Source organism: Pneumocystis carinii, assembly GCF_001477545.1.
Source record: "Pneumocystis carinii B80 chromosome Unknown supercont1.5, whole genome shotgun sequence".
NCBI classification, from domain to species: Eukaryota; Fungi; Ascomycota; class Pneumocystomycetes; order Pneumocystales; family Pneumocystaceae; genus Pneumocystis; species Pneumocystis carinii.
The window spans coordinates 289,252-309,092 of record NW_017264717.1 but is presented as its reverse complement, the minus strand read 5'-3'; the positions used below and the strand labels follow the sequence as shown (position 1 = coordinate 309,092).

At 28.0% G+C, this 19,841-nt stretch overlaps 12 protein-coding genes across 12 annotated transcripts; 5 read left to right on the top strand and 7 right to left on the bottom strand.

The window, feature by feature from the left end:
* Positions 1–169: 169 nt before the first annotated feature.
* On the bottom strand, positions 170–2,940 carry T552_01269 (hypothetical protein). The gene is made up of 10 exons (XM_018369858.1): positions 2,914–2,940; positions 2,758–2,869; positions 2,263–2,711; positions 1,870–2,212; positions 1,704–1,826; positions 1,301–1,660; positions 1,015–1,257; positions 607–972; positions 306–563; positions 170–266 (listed from the first exon to the last, which is right to left on the bottom strand). The coding sequence occupies exons 2-10, from the start codon at positions 2,848–2,850 to the stop codon at positions 216–218; spliced, it is 2,286 nt and encodes a 761-aa protein (XP_018226507.1). The 5' UTR covers positions 2,851–2,869; positions 2,914–2,940; the 3' UTR covers positions 170–215.
* A 400-nt stretch (positions 2,941–3,340) lies between these two features.
* Positions 3,341–4,413, bottom strand: T552_01268 (hypothetical protein). The gene is made up of 2 exons (XM_018369857.1): positions 4,310–4,413; positions 3,341–4,263 (listed from the first exon to the last, which is right to left on the bottom strand). The coding sequence occupies exons 1-2, from the start codon at positions 4,365–4,367 to the stop codon at positions 3,386–3,388; spliced, it is 936 nt and encodes a 311-aa protein (XP_018226506.1). The 5' UTR covers positions 4,368–4,413; the 3' UTR covers positions 3,341–3,385.
* Positions 4,414–4,579: 166 nt separating this feature from the next.
* T552_01267 (hypothetical protein) lies at positions 4,580–7,236 on the bottom strand (the record flags this gene model as incomplete). Its single annotated transcript, XM_018369856.1, has 9 exons — positions 7,191–7,236; positions 6,781–7,137; positions 6,568–6,727; positions 6,397–6,527; positions 6,149–6,352; positions 5,764–6,100; positions 4,900–5,720; positions 4,782–4,855; positions 4,580–4,740 (listed from the first exon to the last, which is right to left on the bottom strand). The coding sequence occupies exons 2-9, from the start codon at positions 7,098–7,100 to the stop codon at positions 4,580–4,582; spliced, it is 2,208 nt and encodes a 735-aa protein (XP_018226505.1). The 5' UTR covers positions 7,101–7,137; positions 7,191–7,236.
* Positions 7,237–7,286: 50 nt separating this feature from the next.
* On the top strand, positions 7,287–7,646 carry T552_01266 (hypothetical protein). Its single transcript, XM_018369855.1, has 2 exons — positions 7,287–7,488; positions 7,536–7,646. Exons 1-2 carry the CDS (start codon positions 7,332–7,334, stop codon positions 7,598–7,600), a joined length of 222 nt encoding a protein of 73 aa, XP_018226504.1. The 5' UTR covers positions 7,287–7,331; the 3' UTR covers positions 7,601–7,646.
* A 386-nt stretch (positions 7,647–8,032) lies between these two features.
* T552_01265 (hypothetical protein) lies at positions 8,033–9,873 on the top strand (the record flags this gene model as incomplete). Its single annotated transcript, XM_018369854.1, has 7 exons — positions 8,033–8,166; positions 8,283–8,453; positions 8,497–8,677; positions 8,724–9,151; positions 9,232–9,471; positions 9,511–9,634; positions 9,679–9,873. The coding sequence occupies 7 exons, from the start codon at positions 8,033–8,035 to the stop codon at positions 9,871–9,873; spliced, it is 1,473 nt and encodes a 490-aa protein (XP_018226503.1).
* Positions 9,874–10,258: 385 nt separating this feature from the next.
* Positions 10,259–10,603, bottom strand: T552_01264 (hypothetical protein). The gene is made up of 2 exons (XM_018369853.1): positions 10,522–10,603; positions 10,259–10,431 (listed from the first exon to the last, which is right to left on the bottom strand). Exons 1-2 carry the CDS (start codon positions 10,572–10,574, stop codon positions 10,305–10,307), a joined length of 180 nt encoding a protein of 59 aa, XP_018226502.1. The 5' UTR covers positions 10,575–10,603; the 3' UTR covers positions 10,259–10,304.
* Positions 10,604–10,747: 144 nt separating this feature from the next.
* Positions 10,748–12,006, top strand: T552_01263 (hypothetical protein; the record flags this gene model as incomplete). The annotated part of the gene is made up of 2 exons (XM_018369852.1): positions 10,748–10,942; positions 10,999–12,006. The coding sequence occupies 2 exons, from the start codon at positions 10,748–10,750 to the stop codon at positions 12,004–12,006; spliced, it is 1,203 nt and encodes a 400-aa protein (XP_018226501.1).
* Positions 12,007–12,116: 110 nt separating this feature from the next.
* Positions 12,117–13,558, bottom strand: T552_01262 (hypothetical protein). The gene is made up of 5 exons (XM_018369851.1): positions 13,215–13,558; positions 13,035–13,165; positions 12,845–12,991; positions 12,408–12,780; positions 12,117–12,361 (listed from the first exon to the last, which is right to left on the bottom strand). Exons 1-5 carry the CDS (start codon positions 13,510–13,512, stop codon positions 12,162–12,164), a joined length of 1,149 nt encoding a protein of 382 aa, XP_018226500.1. The 5' UTR covers positions 13,513–13,558; the 3' UTR covers positions 12,117–12,161.
* A 30-nt stretch (positions 13,559–13,588) lies between these two features.
* Positions 13,589–14,122, top strand: T552_01261 (hypothetical protein; the record flags this gene model as incomplete). The annotated part of the gene is made up of 4 exons (XM_018369850.1): positions 13,589–13,594; positions 13,632–13,784; positions 13,835–13,982; positions 14,031–14,122. 4 exons carry the CDS (start codon positions 13,589–13,591, stop codon positions 14,120–14,122), a joined length of 399 nt encoding a protein of 132 aa, XP_018226499.1.
* A 26-nt stretch (positions 14,123–14,148) lies between these two features.
* Positions 14,149–15,190, bottom strand: T552_01260 (hypothetical protein). Its single transcript, XM_018369849.1, has 4 exons — positions 14,815–15,190; positions 14,473–14,772; positions 14,332–14,428; positions 14,149–14,283 (listed from the first exon to the last, which is right to left on the bottom strand). The coding sequence occupies exons 1-4, from the start codon at positions 15,143–15,145 to the stop codon at positions 14,193–14,195; spliced, it is 819 nt and encodes a 272-aa protein (XP_018226498.1). The 5' UTR covers positions 15,146–15,190; the 3' UTR covers positions 14,149–14,192.
* A 132-nt stretch (positions 15,191–15,322) lies between these two features.
* Positions 15,323–18,530, top strand: T552_01259 (hypothetical protein). Its single transcript, XM_018369848.1, has 16 exons — positions 15,323–15,514; positions 15,561–15,724; positions 15,773–15,842; positions 15,892–16,202; positions 16,247–16,374; positions 16,422–16,608; positions 16,654–16,959; positions 17,005–17,125; positions 17,174–17,342; positions 17,386–17,463; positions 17,504–17,739; positions 17,789–17,886; positions 17,936–18,111; positions 18,161–18,262; positions 18,309–18,426; positions 18,467–18,530. The coding sequence occupies exons 1-16, from the start codon at positions 15,367–15,369 to the stop codon at positions 18,491–18,493; spliced, it is 2,439 nt and encodes an 812-aa protein (XP_018226497.1). The 5' UTR covers positions 15,323–15,366; the 3' UTR covers positions 18,494–18,530.
* A 51-nt stretch (positions 18,531–18,581) lies between these two features.
* On the bottom strand, positions 18,582–19,840 carry T552_01258 (hypothetical protein). Its single transcript, XM_018369847.1, has 5 exons — positions 19,779–19,840; positions 19,318–19,727; positions 19,192–19,274; positions 18,676–19,150; positions 18,582–18,626 (listed from the first exon to the last, which is right to left on the bottom strand). Exons 1-5 carry the CDS (start codon positions 19,798–19,800, stop codon positions 18,600–18,602), a joined length of 1,017 nt encoding a protein of 338 aa, XP_018226496.1. The 5' UTR covers positions 19,801–19,840; the 3' UTR covers positions 18,582–18,599.
* Position 19,841: the final 1 nt, after the last annotated feature.

Here is a 19,841-nt window from a genome sequence, read left to right as displayed (position 1 = left end):
AAATTAGAAAAATATGTAATGCCTAGAAAACAAATTCAAAAAAATATAGTAAGAAAAAAATTAATTATATTTTGAAAGCATGTGATTTGAAGCCATTTCAGCAAAATCAAGGAAGCTTAGAGGTAAAAAGTATTTATAACTGAAAGCATAGCATTAGCTTATAAAGATTTTTAAAAATCATAAGCAATATCAACTCGATCCTAATTTAGAGTAGTTCATAATATTTCATTAATATATTTCAAAGCTTGTTTATAAACATTTAAGAGCTAAAACATGTTATTTTTTTCAATAATAACAAATATTACCTTTTGAAATTTTTCTCGTTCCATTCTCAATGTTTCATCTTCATAAAGTAAATCATCAAATAATTCCTCTCTATACAATTCAGTAACAAGCCTGTTTTGAAGACATTCTTTGCAATAATTCACAAGAAAATGCATAATAGCTTTTGGGACTTGATCTTGAATAGTTTCTCGTACAGTATTAAAATAGGATATTATTAAACTACGAATTAAATTAACCTCCAATTGCTGTCTTTCAGTTATATTTTCATCATAACCATTCTTTTAGATAAATTAGCAAATAAATATCTATTTAAAAACTTACATCAGCAATATCTAATGAATCTTTATTTAGAGATACTATATCATAAGAAATAGAATTATCTGGAGATTTAAGTGTATTCAAATCCTTTTCTGAAAATGGAATTAATGGTTGTGGAGATTTTGTATATTCTTTTTTATCATTGCTAAAAAAATTAAAAAAAAGCTCCTTGATATCAGATGAATTAATATTTCCTGTTGAATTTGAAAATATTCCACTTTGTAAAGCGAGATCGCTATTCAATTCAAAACAAGGAATTCCTGTTTCACGAGGACAAGTATTATTCTGTGTTATATTATTGGTTAAATCATTAGATACTGATCGTGAAGATTCCAAAGTTCCATTTGTTGCAATTATACTTCCAGATACCTTGAAATTATGTTATTACATATAATTTTTATTTATATTTACCCTTCTTTTATTATCTGTTTCTTTTTTATCTGTTTTTATATTTTTTTTATCTTTAGAATACTGAAAAATAGAAGAAATCAAACCCATTCTATCAACAAAATTTGGATTATCAATATTTATATATGCCATTTGAATTAGTATTAAACTTTCAACATAATTAGATGTAGGTTCTAGTCGTTCTCTTAATAAATCTGACATGATTTCAATAAGTTTAGTTTGAAGTCGTGGATATCTCTCAAGTTCCTGAAAATGATTAAAAAGTTTGAATTAAATAGATTTGTTTTACATTATTACAACATGCATAAGATACTTTTATACATTCTTCATAAACAAGTTCAACGCATCTTCGACTTGGCATTTCAAGCAATTTAATTTGAGGTTTTACAAGAATATCAAAAGCAAGACCAGGAATAAACAAAGATGACCGAGGACCAGACGAATTTCTAATAGCAGTTCTAATATTTTGAACAGTCAAATTTTCTGTTGGATCAATCATATTTAAAGCATGTTTAAAAATATTATTAAATATATAGTAAATTCTAGCTCCACCACAAAGCTCTTTTATTGAAATTTCAGAAGATGTTCCATCAATAGAAGAAATAAAGGCATTCGAAAATCCATTTATAAGATAAAGTAAAGCAGAGCCCTATAAGATTAATTAAAACCAGTAAATTTAAATATACAAATACCTTATTTTTTGCCATAAGATAATGACTATCAGAAGAAGAAATTGCTTGTCGTGTCTGTTCTATAAGTGTAATAAGCTTTGTTTTTATATCAGGAAGTTTTTCTCGAATATGCTGCATAAGAATCTATCTTTCATTAATTGTGTTAAAACAAATATAAAAATCAAACAATATTCAAGGATTTAACAAGATATGGTGTGCCGCATAAATGTGATATATTCTTATATATAGGATGATTACAAAAAAAGTCCCGTTCAAAACGCAATGAATCCTTTAAGCTTTTATTTGTTATGATATCTTGTTGACTACGATTAACAACTGCAATGAATCCAAGTTTCAAAGGATATACACGCCCCAATAAAATATCAAGTGCATTGGTACCATGATCCATTAAATCAAGTTTTGTAAGAACTCCAATCGTCCTTTTTCTCTGAGGATCAACTTGGCGTGCAAGTTTTAAGGATTCTGAATTAACCAAATCCACATTTGCAGGTGTTACTGCCAAAATAATACTATTTTATTTATTTAACCAATATTAATATACTCCTATGAAAAAAGTTACCAATTCGGTTTTGCAATATAATCTTGAATAAGAGAACGTACTTGACGTTCAATATCTGATGGTTGATCACCAACTGGATTTTTTGTCAATCCTGGAAGATCCACTAATGTAAGATTTAAAACATAAGGAGAAAATATTTTAAGTTGAATAGGCAATCTATTAATTCCCTTATTATTTCCTGCAACTCTAAACGTTTCATTTTCAATTTCACTACGAACTTCTGTAAATTGTGTATATCGTTTTCCTGGATTATGGGAAAACTCTGCCCATTCTTGTTCTTTATCTATAGAACTTTTTGTTTTAATATTTGCCGATGGAGATATGTTAATAAGCTGCAATATTAAAGGGCGTCTAGTCACAATTCCTGATCCACGAGGCAAGAAATCCTTACCAACAATATTTTCCAAGACTGAGCTTTTACCACTTGATTGGCTTCCAACAACAACAACCTTTAATTATCTTAAAGAATGCCTTTTAAACTACAATAAACAATACTTGAGGTAAATCAATACTGTCTGTTCCAATAGTATTAAATACAAGATCTTGAAGCTTATTTAAAAGCGGAATCATATCCTCTAAAGATCCCATTTTTATAATTTTACTTTATCTAAGAATATTAACTAAGTTTTATTATATAAAAAGACATAATACCTTCTTAATATTAAGAATTAAGAGTTTTATAAGGTTTTTTCTCTAAAAATTTATTGTATAGTCTAAAAATATAAAATAAAGGTTATGTTGAATCTCGTATAGTAGAATATAGCTTTATATTTTATAAAATTATAGGGAAAATATGTTATTCATATTTATAAATAAATACATTTGAGAAACAATTGAATAATGTTAATTTTTTATTTTTATATATATTTTTTTTAAAAAAGTGAAAAATGAGTGGAGATCATCTTTTTCAAGTACCTTTTTTAAAAATTAAAAGCTTAAGATAAGATTTATCTGAAATATCCTTCAAAATTATATAAAAATATTTATGAGAAACCAAGTTTCATAATTTGTTATGCTAAAAATTCGATGCGTACATAATAAACCATTCATTATTTTCCAATAATTTAAGATAGTAAGTATAAATTATTTATAAAAAATGCAGATATTTTTTTCATGCTCTTGCTTATCTATTTAACCCTTGGATGTTTACAAGACGTATCCGATTATTTAATGTATTTAATTCTTTTAGAACTTCATTCGCTTGATCAATATTTTTCTCATTTTCTTTCTCTGAGGATTCAACACGTTTTCGTAGTGCATCTAATATTTCTTGAAAATGCGTTACATATTGTTCTTGCGATACTTCTAATTGTTTTTGTATTTTTTGAATCATTTCTCTTTCTGCTATATTTTCTGATGATAATTGTTTTATCTCTTCTTCGAATCGTCGAATATGTTTTCCATCTTCTTCACGCTGTTTTTGCAAAATATTCACTCGATTAGATAAACATTCTAATTCTACCCTATATTTCTTTTCTAATACCGTTATCTCCCTCCCAAGTGCATCATATTCTTTTTCTGCTTTATATAACTGAGATACTTTTCTAATAATTTCATCATTCATTTCCCTTATTCTCTTACGATCTCCAATACACTCGTCTTCTAATTCTAAATTACGTTTCTCTAGCTTCTCTAGCTTCTTCTCTAATTCCCTCCGTCTTTCTATCCCTTCTTTAAACGTACGCTCTTTTCGTGCCAAAATACTACTAAAATTCTCATTTTCTACTTGCAATCGCTCAACAATTTCCTTAATTCCAACATATTGCTTCAATAACGCTTCACGTGCCTTTCTCTCCGATTCACATGATGTAATCGCTGCATTCCGTGACACTTTTAATGCATCAATTTCTTTCTGTAAACTTTCAATCACACGCGACGTCCCCATCCAAATCTGCTGCTTCGGCGTTGACTTTTCATACACTGATTCCTCCTCTGATATACCCTCTTCCCTAACACTTTTCGTCAAATTCTCCAGCCGCTGCAATTCTGCACTCGTTCCTGCTTTATACCTCCCATCAATCTTCCTTTTTTTTAATTCTTTCCCTACCAATTTCATGTCGCAACGAATGCAACTGGCTCCTTAAAATACTATCCTCTCCAGTCATTTTATTAGCTTATATCTTTGCTTTTTAGGCCTTATTTCTACTCAAAATATCCTCATTTTTAAGCTCTGCTATTATATTAGATTAATCTTGACGTCTCGAGAGTAGCAGGTCGGAGGGCTTATATATAATATAGAGATAGAGAATATTAAGAAAAGGATATAAATTAAGGGAAAATAAGTAGAAAATAAGAATTATAAAAGAATTTATTTATATTATTGTGTAAAAGTGATTTCGGAAGGAGAAATGTTAAAAGAAGTTGAGGAATGATTGATAGAAGAGTTAGAATTAATAGGTATTTGAAGAGGTTGTGAAGAATTAAGATATGGACGATATTTGGTTAGAATTCGTTCAATTGGGATTATTAGATCAGAATCTAGTAGATATTAGAGGGAAAAGAATTAAAAGTAGAATTACGATTTTCAGAGCTTAATTTTTGTATAAAGTTAAGACAAATAGATCTTACAGGAGGTCTTAGCATGATAAGATATCTATTATAGGATTAGCATGATAGATGTAGTGGAATTGGATATACTGTAATGCAGCAAAACCAAGTTTACTTCGATCAGGATCTAGACAGAGGATTCGTAATCGATGAATACAAGTTTCAGATAATTCAGGAAGATCAGAAAGGAATCGTAAAAAAGCTTTATTAGAACCATCAACAAAGGGTAAAACGCCATCAAGAACCATAAGAGTCCATTTTTCATATTGAGGGCCTTCCCAAGTTAAGCATTCTTCTTTGCTTTTACGCAACATTAAATTATCATTATACCATTCTTCACTTAACCAAGTTACAGCGAATTGAATACGTTCTTTAAAATATGATAAAACATATTCTAAAAGTTTATTTCTTACAAAATGAGAAAAAGAAGCTTGATCTTTATAATTATTTTTATGAATATCATTTGAAGTGACAAGACCTCTAGTACAAAGACGAGAGATAAGCCTAATCCAGCTTTGTTTATTCCATTTACTAGTTTTTAAAGTTTCAATGTCAAGAATTCGTGCAGGTTTCTGATCATCAGATGTTGTATTTTTAAAAGCGTTTAAAAATAATCTATCCATAACATTATGAAAATGTTTTGTTATAAGAGATGGCGTAAGTGGTTGTTGATCGGGAAGTTCAAAAGAGATTGCTTTTATGCCTTTTTCCTGGTAATTTTTTTCTTGTTTAACTTGTAGATCACGTATTTTTGAAACGTTCTTATTCGATTGATATATAGATGCCTCAGATAATTCAAAATCATCCTCCTCAATATCAGTAATATTTGCTAGAGCTTCTTTGGATGATTTATTATCTTCAATTTTAGATGCGATCTGTTGAGAATGTTCTAATAATCTTGATCGCAATATCTAGTAATTGATTAGCATTTGAAATTAGATATTTAGATTCTACATTGATGCAGCGTTCAAAATGATCATGTTTAACATATAGAAGATTTTCAATTACAATTCTTGCAACAAGTTCGTGAGGAAGCTGAGTGATATCAATAGAAAGTAAAGGATTGTCTTTTTTTATTTGACTAAGTGCGAACAATGAGATGATAGATGAATTATGGTTAATTTCTATGTTTTCCTGTGGATTTAAATTCTCTATTTTTACCCTTTTCACAGAAAAATGAGTGATATCAGAAAAAAATCTTTTACGAGAAATATCATCTTGCATATCAAATTTCTCTTGTGTAGAAAGATATTGACTAATTTTTGAAGCTAAAGATCCTGCAGAATTATTTCTATGATTTGATTAATATATAATTATAAAAAGCTTTAAAAAAGAAAACCTTAGAAGATTGGTTAAAACAATTGTAATATTTTTAATCAAAGATCGTATTTGAATTTGCATTTTAATATCATCGGGTGCTTTAATGGTATCATCTATGGGATTAAAACCTAAAATTCCATTTATAATTTTTGTATTAGTATCTAATCTATTCTTAGCCAGGACAGTCAAACAATTTAAAGTAGCACTAATTATAAAGGGGTCCCTAAACTAATCAATATTTCAGATAAAACTTTTACGGTTCACTACAATGGCTTTTCATATATATTTTCAATAAGTCTATCTAAAAAACCTTTGGCCTCAGCTTCAAGGTCAATACTATGTAAAAAAGGATGTTTAGGCGGAATCAAATTCAAAGAAATATCCGATTTATTAATAAGCTATCATAATTAAATTAAAAAGTTGTTTTTTACAACTTACCCTCGGATCTTTTGTACCTAATGTTTGGGTCTGTATTATATTTTGAACAAATTTAATACATGAAATACGAATCCCTTTATGTTTTGATTCCCATAACTGTAATATTCTTGTCTTAATATGTGTCATTTGGTTCCAAACTGTAATATTTTGTTCCATGCATCTACATACATTTAAAATCTTTCTAAAAAAGTTCTCTCCATAATAAAAACTTACGTATATCGAAATATAATAGGATAAAGCGCTGAACAGCTTTGAATAATATTCTTCAACAATATAATATCTTCAAATTGTACATAATTAACCAACGTCTCAAGACATTGTAACCCAAGCTTTTCTTTATTATCAATCGATAAATTCGGCGTTGTAAAAAGTAATGCAAAAAACTTCGCTACCCATTGACGTATCACAAGTTCTGATCTTGCTGCAATAGGTAAAATACCCGGAACAATCTGCAGAAAAAACGTTGCATCTTGTTCTACTAATTCCCATATCGTATTTAACTGAGAAAGCTGAGTACTCGTCTCTTCGTTCATCAAAATCCTCCCTGATCTTAGTGATCCCCTTAGATCCCTAATAAATATCATATTTAAATACATTTTACCCACAATTTATCTCTCAAATACCTTATTTTCTCTATAAAATTTTTTTCCTATAATTCGATCGCTCCATACAGACCTTTTACTGCGATTCTCGACTAAGACAATTATATATATAATATATATATATACTAAACCTTTATAATTAAAGGTTCTTTCTATAGAAATATGAGAAACAGATTTATATGTCCATTTCCACGGGATAATAAGCGTTTTTATTCTACTTCTTATCAGAATTCTGAAGTTTTACGTCATATTCGTAAACAATATGCTTTTCGGAATGGAGTAACAGGTGCCTTTCTATTTATCTTTATTGGATCTGTATGTAAGTTTTGAAGTTATCTTTATGTATATTTTTATTTATGACTTTAGATTTTTATTCTATCTATGCCGTTAAGCAGGATGATTTAAGTGATGTATTACCATCAGAAGGGTGAGGATGGGATTTTAAGATAGAGAAGAGTAGGGATAGGAATAGGAATAAGAATAGGGAATTAATATTTTATTTAAATTTTATAATTATACCCAGTTTTTTTTTATATGGGTTGATATTTACTCTGGTTAAACGGAGAGAGAGGAGATAAAGATATAAATATGTTTGTATTTTAGAAAATATTAAAAATAACCAATTTTTTGCTATTTTTGTAAGGGCTTAATGAAAAGATAAGAGCGTTTAAATATTGTATATTAGAGGTGTTGTATTTAGTGTTAAGAAATAAGAATATCTTAATTAATATAATAACGGGTTAATAAGTTAGTGACTAAAAAATTAGTGCGTAGAATTGATATGTGCCTTGAATATTAGAAAATAGATTGATTTTGTAAAGAAATAATATAAATTTGTTGTTTTTTATTGTATTTTTGTAAAGATGAGTTATAAGAATATGGGTTATAGAAAAACTTTTAAAAAACACGAGATACAAGGTAATATTAAGAAAGAAATATATGAAGTATCAGAACCGATTTGCTGGATGATTTATGTGGTTAAATGGAGTGATTTTCGGTTTTTAATTTTGCCAATTATTTTACTATTTGGAATTATTGTACGAGCACTTGTAGCACTTGGCACATTTTCAGGCAAATAATAGATTTTTGATCTGTAGAACTTCAATTGAACAGGGTTTTAGGAGGGAATCAGGGGGGTAAATATGGGGATTTTGAGGCACAGAGACATTGGATGGAAATAACACTACATTTGCCGATAAAAGAATGGTATTTCTATGATTTGGAATGGTGGGGACTAGATTACCCGCCTCTAAGTGCCTATTTATCATATATATATGGGAAAATGTTTGATTATTTAGATATATGATGTTAAAATTTACAAAAATAGTGGAAATCTTATAGAACCCTCATGGTTTGCTTTAGATACATCACGCGGCTTACAAACAGAAGATCTAAAGTTTTATATGAGAATGACAGTTATTGTTTCGGATTTTATAATATATTTTCCAGCTGTAATACGTTTTTCCCGATATTGGAAGCGATTAGAGAAAGGAAGTGCTTTGAATACTGTATAGTTATTTAACAGTTTCTTCATTTTTCCTAATTATTGAAAAGTATTCATCAATTGCACTGATACTTTTGCAACCAGCACTAATTCTCATTGATCATGGTCATTTTCAATATAATAATGTTATGCTTGGGCTGGTACTCTTGTCATTATGTTATTTTATCAATGATAGATATATTCTTGGTTCTATTTTTTTTGTTTCTTCAATTTGTTTTAAACAGATGTCTTTATATTATTCGCCTTTGGTATTTTTCTACCTTCTTGGCCTGTGCATTAAACCACAACTCAATATTTGTCGATTTATTTATATAAGTATTGCAACAGTTTCTACATTTGCACTTATTTTTTTTCCTTTATATATTTATAGTGGGTATAATGGTATTCTTCAATGTATCCATAGATTATTTCCTTTTCAAAGAGGGTTGTGGGAAGATAAAGTTGCAAATGCATGGTGTGTTTTAAATACTATTATAAAGTTTAAACAGAGATATCATACTCCTTATTTAATAAAATTAAGGAAAGTTTATTATTTATATATTCATAATTAACCAATAGTAGTTCAATTGCAACTTTAATTTCTATATTGCCACCTTGTTTAATTATTTTTTTGAAACCAAAGATATACCTTTTACCATGGGGTCTTACATGTTCTGCATTTGGTTTTTATCTATTTTCATATCAAGTACATGAAAAGTCAATATTACTTCCATTGATGCCTGCAACAATACTGCTTCTTACTCTAAATAAAAATGCAAAAGCTTGGATAGGTTGGATTAATATTATAGCAACATTTAGGTATGGTTTCTATTTTTTTTATCTTTTAACATCTTTAAGTATGTGGCCTTTATTAAAAAAAGATGGATTAGAATTACAATATACAGTTTTGCAAATTTATTGGTTATGGCTTGGAGGATTCATGTTCTTTCCATTAAATAAATTCGAAAAATTTATTCATAAGGTTTTTCTTCAAAATAATACTTGCACTTTCTTATTCTCTTATAGGCGTCATATGCTATACTCATTATAATACACATTTTAGATGCATTTGTAACTCCTCCTTTGCATCATCCACATTTGTGGATCCTCTTGAACATGCAATTGAGTTTCACATGTTTTGGAATATTTTGGTTATGGTCTTTATGGAAATTATGGTTAAAGTCTGGAATTTGGACGAGTATAAAAATAAAACAAAAATAATATTTTATTTCTATTATTATATCTATTTTTCCAAAAATTGGTAAATTGATCTTTAAATTTATATTATTTTAATAACATTAATTAAAAGCAGAATGAAAAAATAGAATAAACTGAACTTATACAACATTTAGTCACCTTTTAAAAGGTTTTCCGAAAATATTATTACCCATTCTTATTTATAAGCAATTTTGAAGAAATCAAAAAATGATGAATATATACATCAAAAACTCTTATAGGAAAATCGAATTAAAGAATTACAACACCGAAATATAAATCAAGGCCAAAGAAATTATAAACAAATATTTTTAAATATAATATCCATATTTCGCCATGCATCTAGAAAGGAATACAATTAGTCTATTTTACAGAAATAACTAACAATGGATCATTAAAATGAAAGGCTCAAATATATAAATAATAAAACTCTTTATTCAGCTGATCCATATTAAAACATACTGGCGATGTGCTTCAATCAATTCTTTACACATTATTAACGGATCACCTTCTTTTGAGACCATACAATCATCTCTAGCTTTTTTTGTTTCTAAACAAACACAACTATCGCTTTCAGTAATCTTAAAAATTTTAAAAAAAAACAAAGACTTAGTATTTCTTCTTCAATACTAAGTTACTTTGGCTTTTTCTTACCATGGCTTAGGCTTTTCTTCTGAAGGATCTACATTTTTCTTAGATTCTGCCATTTTATTAAATATATTGGATTTATAGACTTTCATAGGGTTTAATTAAGGGTTTAAGTAAGGGATTAAGTAAGGGCTTCATAGCTCCAGGTTTAGGTTTATAGACTTATTAACTGCTATCGGTTTTTCAAGTCTTTGATTTTTTTATAATTTTTCAAGGCATTTTTTCATAGGAAATGGCTGCTAATAATTGTATATTTTCGCTCTCAGGAAGGGGTCTAAAGCTTGAAAGCAAGGAGGAGGTTCTTAGTGTTATTAAGGAATTGATTTCAGAGAAAAATATTCGTGAAATTTATTTAAATGGGAATACTTTGAGTGTTGAGGCATGTCAGATATTAGGAGAGGTAATTCGTACGAAGAAGGATTTAGAGGTATGAAATGGAGGGGTACGGGGGCTATCAATGGATTCTGAGAAGATTTTGTATAGGTAGTGGATTTTTCAGATATTTTTACGGGTAGATCAGCTAAAGAAATCCCGTTTGCATTAGAATATTTGTTATCAGGGCTTTCTTCATGTGAGAAATGTAGTACGGTTTATTTGAGTGACAATGCTTTTGGATCTACGGCGTCTGAACCATTAATTGCATTTTTATCTCGACATCGGCCACTTAAACATCTTTATTTGACCAATAATGGGTTAGGACCGTCTGCTGGGGCATGCGTTGCACGGGCCTTAGAAGAATTAGCAGAGATCCAAAGTCTAGATCCGCCTGTACATTTGGAAACTCTAGTTTGTGGTAGAAATCGTTTAGAAAATGCAAGTATGAAAGCTTGGTCGGCATGTTTCCGAGCACAGAATAAGTTAACACATGTAAAAATGCCGCAAAATGGAATTCAATCTCAAGGGATTCGTATTTTGCTTGAAACAGGGCTGACAGCATGTTCATTATTACAAACTCTTGATTTGCAAGATAATACATTTACACTTTTGGGTGCAAAAACTTTAGCAAAAATGCTTCCGAAGTGGCCACATCTTATAGAGCTTGCAGTTAGTGATTGTCTTTTATCAAGGACTGGGGGGAAATTATTGGCTCAGGCTTTATTTGATAATAATTTTATGCAATTGAAAATATTGAGATTGCAGTACAATGGAATTGATGAAGAAGGTGTAAAAATATTAGCGAATGCAATAGAAAGGACACTTCCAAGTATAGAGTTATTAGAATTAAATGGTAATGTGTTTTCAGAAGAAGATGAATCAGTAGAAAAAATTAGAAGAATTTTTGAAAAACGAGAGAAAGGCGTAGTGGATGACTTAGATGATATGGAGGAGCTTTCTGAGATGGATAGTTCGGAAGAATTGTCTGAACCAGAAAATTCAGATGATTCGAGTAAGAACTTTGATGATATTGAAGAAAAGAAAGTCGAATTTCCTATCAAGAAAGAAACGGGAACAAATATTTCTACTTTATTGGAAGAAACACACTTGGTGTAACGTAAAACATGCTTGAATTCATCATAATACTATAATAATATCGAAAATAGTCATATATCATAAAAAATATTCTAATTATAATCTTAGATCAGCACTTATATCATTTAGTGTTAAGTTCTTAAATACAAGTTCTTCAATACTAAAAAAGAACCTATCTATGTTTTTTTATCATTCTGGGATTGTTTAAGATCTAATTCAGATTTAAGTTTCCTAATAATGTCCTCGAAACGTTTTTGAAGTATTGGGTTTGTTGTTGTTTTTAGTTTTTCCGTGTTTGCAGCAATTGTAGCATTAAGTTCAGCTATTTCGTCATCTAATAATCTTTGATGATCTTCTGCCCATCGTGCTTCTTCATCTAATATTTATTAAGGAAAATATATCCCAGAATAAATATAATCTACCTATCTCTTCACTTGAATCTTCATTATCATCACTTCTTGAATCATCTTGAGGAGTTTCTGTTTCTTTTGTAAAAGCAGGTGTTTGACTTGTTTCTCTATTATCTAGTTCCATCATTGCTTGTTCTAGCTGATCTGCAAGATAATCCTCATCTGCATCATCATATTGTTCATTTTCTATATCCATTGTATCGGTATTCTCATAATATTCTTTTTTAGATGAATTTTTGGGTTTATTAAATAATGATTCATTTTCCAAAACAAAAGAATTTTCTCTACTTAAAAGTGACGCTGGAATGATTTCATAACTTGACAATTCTGCCATTGCATCTAAAGAAAGAAGTCTAGTTACCTCTGCTTCAATCATTTCAATAGTCTATAATATAAAATTAATATTTCATTAAAAATTTCTTTAAAAAAAATATTAATGATAGAAATACCTTATGTGAAAGTCGTTTTCTAAACCGTCTTTTCCTTACCCATTTTAATGGCGGTGTTAAACCATGAGGATAAATATATTCGGAATGTTTTATTGGCATTGATGTTATTATTTCTTCATTTTCAATTCTATTTTCAACTAAAAGCATCTAAAAATTAGGCCTTTTATCCTTACTAATTTCCAAAATATACCTGACAAATATCTGCTACTTTATAAATCGTTTTTCTATCAAATGTCTTGCTTGATTCAATAATACATGGCAAATCTACCATCTTTGCTGAATACATATGGTTGTTTACGACAACAATTGCCCTTCTACTGTCTCATTTTTTCTCAATATTTTATATTTTCCATATATATATATATACTACCTTTAAATTTTATATAAAAATCTGCCCCATTGCCAATTGTTTTCTCTTCAACTGCTTTTCTTAAATACTCTAAATCTTCCCCATTGCACATCCTTAAAATAAATTGTTGTTCAATATATGGATCATCCTCTCTATCTGATGCCTCTGAATCATATCCAAGACCTGGTTCTCGATATGCTCTTAAACGAATCTTTGTTCCTGTATTTACTTGGCCTTGACCTGATGATTTTGCCTTTAATTTTGGCTGTATAGGCTTCTTTTCTGAGCCTCCCCCAAGTTTTACTCTGATTTTTAACATTTTCTATCCTTTAATATAAAAAAGTATTGAATATTAAGAATTAATAAACGCCTTTTATACAAAAAATATATTGGATATGTGTGTAATATAGAAAAATATATTTGTTTCTGTGTTTTTAGGGTGACTTGTTGAATAAAATAGGTCTTTTTCTTGAAAAAAATGTATTTTCTCAATCAACTGTTGAGCTGGAGATAAAAGATAGAGATATTGATATTAAAGATCTTGAAACCAAAGTATCTTTGGAAGAAGAGATCTATCAAGATAAGAAACTTGTATGTATTTTTTATGTATAAAAATAAAAATTAATTTATTGGTATTGAAGATTGAAATTTATGAACAGAGAAAAAGAGACAATAAAGAGGGTTTAAAGGCTCTAAAAAGGTTAAAAGAGGGGGATAAAGTATGGGTTAATGTAGATAATCTTTTTATGAGGCAAAAAGTTAAAGAAACACTTCAATGTATAAAAGAAGGTAAAAAATAAAATATGTTTTTATATTTAAAATATTTTACAAATTAAGATGATGAATATTTGGAATCAGAAACCAAAAAAGTAAAGGAAAGGTTATTTTGTTTATCTGAAAAACTTGAAGTTTTAAAGAATAGAAAATGATGAATTAACGATAATAAATAAATATATATATGTTTTTGTTTTTTTGATTTGGATATTAAGAAACAAAATGTTATTTTCCCCAGCGCATCTCAGCATTTGCATAAAGCTGTAACCCTTTTATAAATACATGATAGTTTACAGAATCATCATTTTGAGCGAAACTAAAATAATAATTAGAAAAATAAATAAGAAATTAAAAAGATATTAACAAAATTTCAGTAAATCTGATTTGCCATGGTGGGAATCCTTGAAGTGTACAAGTTGATGTAAATACCATTAATAATTGTGGTTCAGTTAAAAGAAAAGCTTAAAAATTAATATATATTTCACTTTTAATTATATAATCGTACCATTCATTCCGGAATCTACTAATTCAATACTAATATCTTTTGTTGAAAATTTACCAGATTGAGAAAGTTCACATAATGTTTTTGTTAAATCAACCAATGATTCCCTCCCATCTTCTTGAGAAATAAAATTTATTTCAAGATCTACAAGATAATTTGTTTCATTATCATTAAAATTATCATTAGAAAAAAAAGAAATATAAGGTGAACGAATTTTTATATTATGTCTTGATCTTCCAAAATAACTTTGCATTTTTTGAGATATTATATGATATGTAGTTGATTGATATTCTTTTATACGTCCTAAAAATATTTCATTTTCCTCCTCTTTTAAATAAAATTTACCTTCTTTTTCATATATTGTTAAAATCCTGATCCCAGAAGATAAACACCAACATGATAACTCTGCAATTTGATGAATAAGCAACTCCACTCCTCCTTCTTTTTTATATTCTAAAATTATAGCTAAATGATTAGGAATCTTCTTTAATCCTCCAACATCTTTCTTAATAATCTGTGGTGTACGATGATGATACTTTGTTATTGCTGATACATATTCTCCCAATGTATAACGTAATGTACATAAACGAATCCATATAGAAAACGCTGTTTGAAGAAAAATAAATACTGCTTTATAAAGAAGAATTGCTACTGGTGATCTTGGAGGATTCCACATATAATAAATATGTTATTTTTATTATATTTTATAATTAAAAAAGATATTAACTTTCTTAATTATAAAGTCTTAAGAAATTAAACAAAAATATCTCTTTTTAATATGCAAATCTTAACTTTTTCTCTGTCTAAATTAAAGAATTATTAAAATTTAAGTTTATCGTTTATAAAAGTTATTAAAAATTATTAAAAATTGTTAAAAATAAGTTAAGACTTTTTAAAATGTATGATAGAGATCCTTATAATATTGACCAAAGTATATTAAAGCTGTTAACTACTGAGCTATTCAAGGCAAATAACTTTTCTTTAACTACATTTATTGAAAAATTAAGTGAATCATGTAATTTAGAGGATCAAGAATGTCCAGGAAGTAAGAAGAAGTATTAGAAAGGGTTTTTTTTATTAGGGGAATATAGATTTTAATCCTAAGCCTTATATTCGTGTTTTTGAAGCGGCTTTTGACCGTTTAGTTGTGATGAATTCAGAAGTTTTGTCAAATATTAAGGAAAATGAGGCAGAGGCCAAAAAAGCAGATATTGATCATTGTTCAAAGGTTAGAAAGGTTAAAGAGAAGTTTGATGTGAAGGAAATTATATGATAATTATTTTTATTAATGGTTTTACAATAGAATATAGTGAAAGAATTCAATATTTTGGAAAATGAAATTAATACATCAGGAAAACAAGCAATTAAGTTAGGTATTTATATATTTTAGAGTTATATTTTATGATACCTATATTTTAAAAGGAAAGGAATTTGAAAATATTAGTAAACAGAATTCTAAGGCACAAGAAATCAAATTATTAATTCAATCGTATATTGAAATAGAAAAAGGCAATTTTAGTTCATTAGAAAATCTTCGTTTAAAGGGTTCTATGGAATCTCAAGCACTTTGTGCATCTTTAACGAAAAATCTTCTTTTTTTAAAAAAAGATATTAATCTTTCTGGATCATCTAAAACAATTGAATCATTAGAGAAATTTTCAGAAATACTTGAAAAAAATCTTTTAGAATGTTTTGATAAAGCATATAGAGAAAGCAATTTGAATGATATGGCGGTATAGAACTAAGTTTTGATGATATTATTTTTACAAATTAATAGGAATATGCAAAGATTTTATTTGATTTTAATGGAGGAGGTTCTGCTATTAGAAATTTTGTTAATCAACATGATTTTTTCATTGCACCAAAAAATCTTCAAGAACAAGGAATTAACAAGAATGATGAAATGTAAGTTATGTTTATTTATTGAAAAGAAAGATGATTTATATGTTTAGATGGAAAGAATTATCTGATCCTGATATAAATGTTTCAGAAAGCGATTTTCTAATGAAATCAAATTTTCACTCTCTTATTGATTTAGTTAGAAAAACTATTAAAACAGAATATAACATTATCCGAACTGTTTTTCCTAATCCTTCAGTTGTGTTTCAGATTTTCTTACAAAGAATATTTGCACAATCGGTTTATCTATTATGATGTTACTTTCTATTTTAATTTGCAATTTAGATACAATTACGACTTGAAGAAATTATTAAATATGCTGAACTAAATTCTACTTTGGCTTATCTCCGCGTATTACATGTTACACGTAGCTCATTGACAGATCTTGTTGAGGATTTAAAGCTTTTTGAACAAACGTCCTTATCATCTGATTTATCTAACGAATTTTCAAGTTTAGTTAGTTATACATTAGAGCAATGTTTAAATGACATGTTTATTCCTTATTTAGAAGGATCTAGATATATTGAAAAAGAAAGGAAATCTTTGAATGAATTATATAGCTCTTTCCTTAGTAACTTTAATCTGTATCATGTAGGTTATAATTTTTATATTTCATTTTATATTTATTTGAATTAGGCTCAAAAAAAGTCCTTAAAAAATTCAACAATGCTTGATAGAGTCGTCAGTCGCTTTCAAGCAGCTACTATATCAACTCAATCAACATTAACTTTTGTACGAGATAACGATGGAAATTATAGTATGAAATAATCAAAATAACTATTTTTTGAGATAATAACTAGATTAGGGAAATCATGCATTTATAGAGATCGTAAAGAAAAAGGTGAATCTAGATTAGATGAATTTGAAATCACTGAGAATGATGGAAAATGCACTTTAAATTGTATTAATAAATTTTTGAAATGGAATGCAGAGGCTATCGGTAGAGTTGTTGAATTATTTCCTCAGAGTGAACTGTAAGTTTATATTTTAGATATATTTATTTATTTAACTTCTTAGTACAAAAGATTCGTTTTCAGTACTTAGAGTATTATTTGAATATGTTTTTTCTATTTATTTAGATACAGGCCTAGAAACGTATCTAACTTGTTAAAATGATAAAAGTTAACTTTTATAGAATCCTTGATACTATTGAGTCTTATGATGGAAAAAATGAACCAGAAATAAAATATTTCGAAGAATTAAAACAAATAACGATAATTGTCAATTTGCTTTCAACATACTTTAATATTGTTATTCTTCCTCTTGTTTCTTTTTCTCTTACACTAAAAAGAGATGTAATTGTTTCTATTAATAGTAACATTTTAAAAATTGAAAATAAAATAGACTTGATAATTCAGAAATGTGTTGATGGTGAGTTTTAAAAAAAATATATCTATTTATCATTTGATTTTGGTATTAGTAATTTTAAATTGGATAAACGTTTTGCTTAATAAACAAAAGAAAAATGATTTTAAACCTAGAGATAATGATCAGAGAATGGAGAATTTAAGTACTGAGGTTTAATTAATATAAAATTTTTTACAATGAAAATTAATACGATAATTAGCCATGCAAGTTAGTTGTACAATTTATTTCTAAAGTTTATAATATTGCTTATGATAATCTTATTGGATTGAATCTTGAAAATTTTCTTGTTATTCTTGGGATGTCATTTCTTAAACTTTTATTAGAACATTTTAAGAAATTTTTTGTAAGTCCTTCAGGTGGATTAATATTAACAAAGTATTTTTGATATATATTTTTACTTTATTTTTTTTATAATATTTAATAGGGATTTAACTGAATATGAAAAATGCATTAGGGCCTGGGGAATCCCTAAATTAAATGAAAAATTCAAATTACTTCATGAACTTGGCAATATTTTTATTGTGAGGTATTAACTTAATTATCATTCTAAATTAATAATTAACCAAAATTAGATCGGATATTTTAGAATCATTACTTAATCAAGGGATACTGGGTCGTATTAATTTAAAATATTTAATACCATATATTTCAAAAAGAACAGACTATTATACCTCTGATATCAATAAAATTGTATATTTCAATTTATCTAGAAATAATCTAACTTTGCTAGATTTCAAATGAAGAAATTCATGATTAAAAAGTTATTGTAAATTAATTATTTTACACATAAAAAGTTATTTTTATATAGAAATACTGTTACGAATTTAAAAGTTGGAATTATCTATTATTGAATAATTTTAACCCTAATCCATTTTTTTATCCTCAATCCACTTCAATATATTAATATATTATGTTTTAAATATATGAAAACCTTATTACCTTTAATGAACGTTTTATTCCTTCATCCAAATTTACAATTGGATAATAGTCTAAAAGTTTCCTTGCCTTATTTATGCTATAATAACGATTCGCACAAGTAAGCTTAACTCGAAATCTCGTAAAATTCGGTTCTTTTCGAGTAATAAATGAAATAATTTCAAAAATAAATGCTATAATAATTCCAAGATATCTCGGAAAATGAATAATATTTGACGGAACATGCCCCAAATGGGCCCATACTGTTGATGGAAAATCCCAGAAATAAATAGGCTCCCCATTAGTTATAAAAAATGCTTGTCCAGAAATATTTGTTGCTTCTGGTGAAAATAACTTTTGAGACGCAAGAAGATGTGCATGAACAACATTATCCACATACGTAAAATCAAAAAGATTCATATTGTTTCCAATTCTAAATCTTGTTTGACGATTTTTTAAAACTGAAATCATCCCTGGTATAAGTTGCACATCTCCTGGACTACAATATAAGCCCTTTTTCCTTTTTTTTCATAATTTTACCCAAAAATTCCTGACGGTCTTATCGAAACCGTCATTAACCCATTTTTTCCATTTGCCTCCAGAATTAAACGCTCCGCCTCCGCCTATCCCATTTAAAACTTTCTTCTAATAGAAAAAAAAATCTACTTTCGTCTCATTATAAGCATCCATAGTACCCCTAGGAATAGGCATCGTTTCATCAACATTAATCAAATCTTTTCCATTAAAAACTACCCCCGCACTACTAGTATATATAATAGCCTTCACATTCTCACTAAGTGCCGCTCGTATAACCTGTTTCGTCCCCTCAATATTCACTTTTTCATAGATTTTTTTTCCAAGTCCATGAATCGGACTCGCCATATGAAAAATAACATCTGATCGGTTCTGACGTATAACTTCCCTTAACTTCTCATATTCACATATATCTCCCTTAACATAATTAACCGATGTAAACCCTTTATCTCCAATATTTAAATCAAAAACTGTTATTCTTTTACACGTTTTTTCCTTAACAAGTCGTGATACAAGACTTCCTCCAACAAATCCTGCTCCTCCTAATAATCCCTCTTAACCTTCCAATATCCTCCTTATTTATTATTAAATACCTATAATAAGCGGATATTCCATTCTTAAAGGCTTAATTTCTTAATTTATTAAGGGTTACTATA